This window comes from Zootoca vivipara, chromosome 10 (assembly GCF_965207765.1).
Source record: "Zootoca vivipara chromosome 10, rZooViv2.hap1.1, whole genome shotgun sequence".
NCBI lineage: Eukaryota > Metazoa > Chordata > Lepidosauria > Squamata > Lacertidae > Zootoca > Zootoca vivipara.
In genome coordinates, this window is record NC_142593.1 from 44157923 (window position 1) to 44165455 (window position 7533).

At 46.4% G+C, this 7533-nt stretch overlaps 1 protein-coding gene across 3 annotated transcripts; it reads left to right on the forward strand.

Annotated features, from left to right (window-relative positions):
• Positions 1-1391: 1391 nt before the first annotated feature.
• On the forward strand, positions 1392-7307 carry LOC118077177 (F-box only protein 4-like). 3 transcript variants are annotated; one of them, XM_088653122.1, is made up of 7 exons: positions 1392-2351; positions 3277-3503; positions 4400-4620; positions 5382-5451; positions 5927-6084; positions 6338-6516; positions 7108-7307. In XM_088653122.1, the coding sequence occupies exons 2-7, from the start codon at positions 3298-3300 to the stop codon at positions 7195-7197; spliced, it is 924 nt and encodes a 307-aa protein (XP_088509248.1). In that variant the 5' UTR covers positions 1392-2351; positions 3277-3297; the 3' UTR covers positions 7198-7307. The 3 variants fall into 3 exon arrangements, with proteins under 3 accessions (XP_088509248.1, XP_034956534.1, XP_088509247.1); XM_035100643.3 differs by having other exon boundaries at positions 1440-2599; XM_088653121.1 differs by having other exon boundaries at positions 2164-2599; positions 3281-3503.
• Positions 7308-7533: the final 226 nt, after the last annotated feature.

Sequence of the window (7533 nt, forward strand, 5' to 3'; positions counted from 1 at the left end):
TCTGGAATTTCCCTGTCCATGCATGGCCCCCTTTGTGAGTTCACCAGCCCAGGGTTCTCTAGAACTCCCATTGGTTGATCTTCTGGAGTAGAAGATGCCCTGGGCAACTAAGGCAGTGGCATAGAGAGCCCTAGTGGCCGCATCTGCCTGCCACCTCCCCCTCAGCTGGCCTCCAGCAGAAGGGTGGAGGGACGCAGTGGCTCAGGTCCCCCGCACGCCCCCGCACTGGCGGCAAAAGCAGCATGCGGGGGGGGCGTGACCGAGCCACTACGTCCCTCCTAGGCACCCTCCACCTGGAGGCAGCTGAGGGGGAGGCAGCGGGTGGATGCCAGCCTTGATGCACACACACCCCAGAAAAAACTGCCCAGGGCAATGCCCCCCATGCTATGCCCCTGAGTAGATAGGAAGACAAGTAGGTTCCTCTCATCTTCTAAAGAATTTCATGCCTCCGCTTTCCAGTCCCTGGCTGCACCAGTCCTTCATGTAGGTAATGGAGGGCAAAAAAACCCCAAAAGGCAAGTGGCACAGATGGAACTTAGCACAGCCATTATGATGGAGAAAGGTGCCACCCTGATGCCTTCCTCAGAGACACTGCGTGGTTCACAGGCCTCAGGATTGTGTGCTGCTGGAGCTGTGTGCCTCCTATGTTGCCCGCAAAGAAGCGTGGGACTTGCGCCCGAGCTGCTGCATCCCTCCCAGGCGCCCTCTGAGGGGAGGCGGTAGGCGGATGCCAGCCTTGCACTGCTTTTTCAGGCAGTGCAGGACCTGCAAGGCACCCAATCCGCCATGTCACTGGAGAGCCAGCCACAGCTAGCCTCAGTGACACTCTGGGAGGGGCATGCTGGCGAGACTAGGAATATCCCCCCCACCCAGTTTAGGATAGTCCACCATTCTACAGCAGAGTTTCTTTTCTTTTAGCAATTTGTTCAATTCAAGAACTATATGTCAAACAAAGCTTTAATAATAAAGAAAATTGTAACATAATAACATACTGTCTGAGAGAAACTAAACAGCATCATGAGGCAAGAATGACAGTTGGCCTGTCCGGATTCTTCTTGTTGTTGTTGTTTAGTCGTGTCCGACTCTTCGTGACCCCATGGACCACAGCACGGCAGGCACTGTCTCGCACTGCCTCCCGCAGTTTGGTCAAACTCATGTTCGTAGCTTCGAGAACACTGTCCAACCATCTCGTCCTCTGTAGTCCCCTTCTCCTAGTGCCCTCAATCTTTCCCAACATCAGAGTCTTTTCCAAGGATTCTTCTCTTCCCATGAGGTGGCCAAAGTCCGGATTCTAGAGCACAACATGAAAGCCCTGCCCACCTGATGCCAGACATCCTAGTACTGTAAATGCCACAAATGTTACAATCTCCTCACTGTGCCTAATTTGAATCAATCAAATTTAATTTAGCAGGTAACTTCTCAAAACTTCCTTTCATTTCAACAAAGGCCCCATTTTACAACCAGTGCTACTAACATTCACATTGCAGAACGGGACATTCCGGTATATCTGCTTTTGCAAATTAAATGAAAGAATGAATTTCAGCCAATAAACACAAATCTGATAAACTGAAAGCTGATGCCACAATTTATTGACTAATAGTATTTAAGGTGTTTGGGTTTTTTTAAAAAAATTGAGGCTGAAGTTTTAAACGAATTACTAGAGAGTAAGACCATTTGAACATACAGGGGACTTGCATCAAAGTAAACCTTAAGAGGCGCATACCTTGAGATGTTTGTAGGAAGGAAGCATTCTCAACTGATTAAGAAACCAAAGCGGAACACGTAAAGGATGTGTATGTCTAGCTGGGTCTTATCATCTTATACATTATATGATCCTAACAGAAAAGCAAAGGAATATAGTTGATATGACAATAACCGTAAAAAATAGAAATATAATAAAATTTCTAAAAGGTTTTATGTGTACTGTATTTTGGAGCGGGATGTGGGGACCATATTTTTATTGCACCACGACTTCTGGAACTTCCAGAAGAATGCTTAATCGCTGGGGTTTGGCTTTTGCGATGCTCGCGCTCTAACACAGGACTAGAATCCGGAGCAGCAGCGCGCAGTTGCCAGCGGGACTGCGGGGGAGGCGGCCGGAATGCCTCCCACGCCTCCGGAACAAACTGGAGGCGGAATCCCGGTGGGGGGCGCAGCTTCTTCAGACTTCCCCTTCTTACTTGCGCGCAAGTAGCGGCCGCAAAGAGCCACAGCGCGCTTCGTCTTTGCGCGAACGCCGCTTTCCTCCTACTGAGAGTCTGGGACCCACCTCCTGGTGGGATCCGGGCTCCGACGCCAAGGGGCGCAGGATTCCAGCTGCTGCAGTGCCGGGGATGCTGAATCGCAGCTAAGTAAGAAGCCTCTAAGTAAGAGAGGGGGAGGGTTGCCGGTGCGTCCCAAAGCGATGGCGCAGGGCGGCGGAGACTGGCAGCGCTTGGACTCGCAGACGCTCCTGCGAAGCAGCCTCCGCGTCCTGCGCGGTAAGTGGGAGCAGCAGCAGCAGCCGGGGATGCTCCCGGAGAGCGACGATCGCGCTGGGGAAGAGGCGGAGGAGGAGAAGCAGACAATGACGACGCCCAGCGCCTTGGAGGCCCTGCCGGTAAGCGCGGCGCCCCCCAGCCCGCCTGGCGCATCCCATCGAGGAGAACGGCCGCGGCTTCTTCCAGCAGTGTTGACAAAAAGTTCTCCGTTGGAATTTCCACTTCGCTCGGCTTCCCATTGGTCCCTTCACGGCCCCGCCCCTTTGACGCTAGGCACTCTATTTTATTTTACAATTTTATTTTAATATATTGCTGTGCGCCACCCCCATTTCAGGGGTTTCAGGCACTTACCAGGGTCTGTGTTTCCTTTTGGCAAGAAGGCACAGTTGAAACTTATTCAAGGATTCAGGGATTAGAAGTCTGGCACCTAGTTTTAACACCACAATCCTTGTTTAAATTCTAGCACTTGTTGGATCCAGGGATTAAAGAGGTCTGGCACCCACAAACTCACAACACTAAGTTTATTCATTTTTAAGAATACCACCTGCAAAAAGTCAACAAGATGCACAAATTGATCGCATGAAAACAAAAATATATATATGTGACTCTGTTAGGCTGTTTGGGACAAGGCTCCAGGCCATTGCTGGAGCATTTCTTAGAAGCATAGAATGGTAAATTTGTAAGGGACTCCAAAGGTCATTGTTATATATGTGAAGGGGGAATTTTGATAGGGGCTGCTGTTATGTTTTTATGCTTCTTAAATGATTCATTCATAACTATTTAAACTTTTTTTCAGATAGATGTGAAATTATACATTATGTCCTTCCTCACACCCAAAGATCTGAGTAATTTGGGAAACACCAATCGCTACTGGAGTCTAACAATCCAGGATCCCTTACTATGGCGTTATTTTCTCATTCGCAATCTTCCTTCCTGTCATTCTATTGATTGGGAGTCAGTCCCTGATGCAAACATATTTAATAAATCCTTTTCTGATAGTGCCTCATGTGACTACATGGCTGCGTAAGTATCCTCTAAAATTCCATATAGGTAATGTACATCTTTATAGACATACAAAAATTGCTGCTGTATGTCTCCTAATCTTCTTTTTAACCAAAAACATAACAGGATTTAAAATAGCATAAACTGATGAACAACTATAAACATTCAGTACTGTAATACTAAAACCTGGTTCTACAATTACTCCTCTTTTTGTAACGATTATATAACATTTGGCATCAATAATACACTTTCCACTAATATATCATTAAATTTTATGCCACCCCAGATTTACTTTGTGTGTTAGCAGATTGCCTTCAACAGTTTATGCCATAATATTACTTCCATTGTTTACAACACAGCTTTTGCTTAAAGGTTCTTTGTTGCTTCCCTCTTGACCATAGATGGCGATGTTTTGATGGCATAAGGAGCCACACTCAGAGAACTGAGTTTGCTATTAGCTTAGTTGGTCTTTAAGGTGCTGCTGGAAGGAATTTTTTTATTTTGTTTCGTATATTCAAAGTGTTGGTTTTAGCCAGTGCTTTTAATTATTATTAGAAAAATAGGTGCTGGTACTCACCATGAAGTTGTTAATAGTAAGTGTCACAGTAATTCTGAGTACTTTCAAATCTAATAAATGTGCACCACACTCTTCCTTGGAAAGCTCTGAGCAGCTTCCTTTGGGCTCGTAGAATTGTCCCACCTGGTTAGCTTCAGCTATGTTAACAGTGTTGAGCATTTGTTGTTGTTGTTTTTCTTGTTGTCGTTGTTGCTGCTGCTGCTGTTTCAGCTCATGCTGAGAAACTTGTCTTACCCCTTTTAAGGTTTTATAATCAGTTTTCATTATTATGGGGTGTGTGTGTATGTATGTGTGTTTTTCTGTGTACACACACACACACACACATTTTATATACACACAGGTACAAAAAGTGTTGCTCCTGGCGTAAAAGATGTCCAAAACCCAGCCAGCCCATTTCCGGATCTGTCACTTCCATGTTACAGTCGCTGATCACACAGACAGAGCCTCGCTTTGCAATGTTTGGGCCGGTGTTGGAAGAGCTGGACGACTATTTGCTGTACAGAATGGCGGCGTGTCCAGAGATTTGGCCGCTGGCTGGTTTTCCTTCTGGACAATTGCATGGTAACATGATTTCTTTATCTTAAGCGAGCAAACAGAAAGGGCAATGGTGAACATTTGAAGCCTCCTTATTCTGAGTGAGATGTTTTCTAACCCTGCTACAGGACGTAGTTTTAACTGGAGGCAAAGTGGGGCCAGCCCTACCATTAGACAGGAAGAGGCCATGGCCTTAGGTGGCAAGTGCTAGTAGGCAGGTATTGATTGGAGGGGTGGGTGTGGGTATGTGGATGTGATGCAGCCTGATCCTGTTGATCCCAAGCCACCCTTTGGGGTACAGTGAAAGAAGCTGTTCTGTCACCAGTATTGAAGTAAGATACCATGGCAGGATGTGGGACGGGGTGGCGCTGGGGGTTAAACCACAGAGCCTAGGGCTTGATGATCAGAAGGTCGGCGGTTCGAATCCCCATGGCGGGGTGAGCTCCCGTTGCTCGGTCCCTGCTCCTGCCAACCTAGCAGTTCGAAAGCATATCAAAGTGCAAGTAGATAAATAAGTACCGCTCCGGCGGGAAGGTAAATGGTGTTTCCGTGCACTGCTCTGGTTTTGCCAGATGCGGCTTAGTCATGCTGGCCACATGACCCAGAAAAACTGTCTGCGGACAAATGTCGGCTCCCTTGGCCAGTAAAGCGAGATGAGCGCTGCAACCCCAGAGTCATTCGCAACTGGACTTAACTGTCAGGGGTCCTTTACCTTTTTAAGAACTTAGCAGTTTTAAGCAGGTCTTAAATTCTTCACCTTTCTTTTCTTCTTTCTTTGTCTCAAACAGGGATAGAATCAGGAGTCACATATCATTTGAATGGCCAGAAATTCAATATTACACTATGTACAGAAACCATGTAAGTGTTATCTGAGGTGTTGCTATTTGCTTGCTTGCTTCCCCACCCCTTCAAGTAACAGTATTTCAACAGTGATAGTATTGTCCCAAAATAAGAAAATTCTAGATCTCCATCATAATGCTGATGCATATGGGAATTTTCTAATAGTAATAGGATTGTCTGAAGAGGAGAGCAAGCCCATTTCAAGAAGTGCTCATTCTGTGCATGTTTCTTTCAATGAAACCTTTGGCCACAGTCTGGGACATGGCCTCATTTGCTCAGTTCACTCAAGAATTGGGGGACTTAGATTACTAGGAGTCAGAGTAGACATGTGAATTGTTCGTTTGCTTGAACTGCCTGGCCTAGATGTGTACAAAAGACCACACTGTTCTTTGTTAAGGCACTAGTCCTCAACATATTCAGTTCTGCATTGTTTCTCCCTTCCTTACTGCACTGTCTGAAAAAACAACAACTGGTTTCTCTCCTCTCTTTCCAGTGAGGAAAGTCTCGGAGCAAAGGAAGAGGATACCAAGGTGTTCTCTGCGGAGCCCAGGGTTGATAGGAAAATGCATTACAGTCTGAACAAACATTTAAAAACCGTGTGCAGACTAATTGATGGGTTCATCTATGTTGCATATGCTGACACTCGTGAAAGTAAGGACCTTTGCGCCATATGGGTCAAAAAGGAATAATTATGTGGCTATACAACCCAGTAGGGTCTAAGAATGGGGGATATGTTGTATTTTCTATTGTTTGCTGTGTACATGTGCTTTGTACCAACAAATACCTTTAAAAATTAAAATACTGTAAATAAATGTAAGGGCTTCTGAGTGATGCCAACATAGCTTTTAGCGTACAGCTGGCAGAGGGTGGCAAATCCTTTATCTCCCTCACTCTCTTTTTGCAGGACACCACCGTCAACTTGAATTTGACTGGCTGGTGGCAATGCTTGACCCAGCCCTTGGCCCTACAGATAGGCCTCTGCTTGTCCTGTCCTGCGTTTCCTGTGCTGCGATTGAGAGGATTCCTTGTGTTTACATGGCGCATCAGCTGCAGCTGAACCTGCTTGGCCCGCAGCCATGGATGGTAGCATTCCCCCCCTTTCATTTGTTTAAGTATCTGGGATCATGAAACTGATTGACAACAAGCTCTAGAAGCACCATTTCACATCATGTAATTGAGGCTGCCATCCTATTCTCAGTTATATGGGAGTAATGCTTGTTAAACCAATGGGACTGCCTTCTGAGTATACATGTGTAGAATTTCACTATAGGTTGCAGAACTGGCCTATACCTTTGATCCTTTTTCTTTTTTTAACGGTTGGTCCAATTCATTGAGATTATGTCTGTAGCAGCCCACAGGCCAGATTTGGCCCACAAGGCCATTTTCCCTACACCGGGCTCACCTGCCCACACCTGACGCCATCAGGAACAGGTAGAGGTGCAGCTACCAGCACACAATTGGGAGCCGTAAGCTGCACCACCATTGCCAAGAGAAAGCGGGCTTCCAACACTTGATGGATCAGCAGTGTGAACCCGTTCACCCCACAGGAAATTCGCTCATAGAGGCAATGCTTGCAGAAAGCAGGCCGTCATCTCTTTGCCGATCAAGCCGAAGCCTCAAGCACTTTTGTTTTGTGAAGGATGCTAACATTTGCTTCTTTCCTGCATTTCACAGGTTCAGGACACCGAAATTTCCACCTTGGATGGACTGGTAGATGGAATTCAGTGGCTACTGGAACAAACCAAATGTAAAAATGCCCAGTAACCAGCCTTGTTTACATTCAGTCGCATATACATTACTGCATACCCACTTGTGGCAAGGAGAATGTCTCTATGTCCTTGGGTACGGATGGGTGAATAAATTTCTCCCTGGCACACGTGTGTCCACAGTTTCTCCCACTGATGTTTGTCTACTCTGATAAGTTACCACTTGGTAAATGAATACTCAGACCTAATACTAAGACATAAGAATCCCCCACTACAACAACTCTGTCTAATTGGGATTCAACTTCACTTTACTGGCCCCCATACAGTCCACCATAGCTTCCAGGTCCAACACCGTCGCAGGCCGAAAAGCACACCCAGTTCAGATGGAATGGGA

Coding starts and splice junctions, on each gene's coding strand:
- LOC118077177 (XM_035100643.3), top strand. CDS start 2,405: ATGGCGCAGGGCGGCGGAGACTGGCAGCGCTTGGACTCGCAGACGCTC. Junction 6,085..6,337: donor ATATGCTGACACTCGTGAAA/GTAAGGACCTTT, acceptor CTCTTTTTGCAG/GACACCACCGTCAACTTGAA. Junction 6,517..7,107: donor TTGGCCCGCAGCCATGGATG/GTAGCATTCCCC, acceptor TGCATTTCACAG/GTTCAGGACACCGAAATTTC.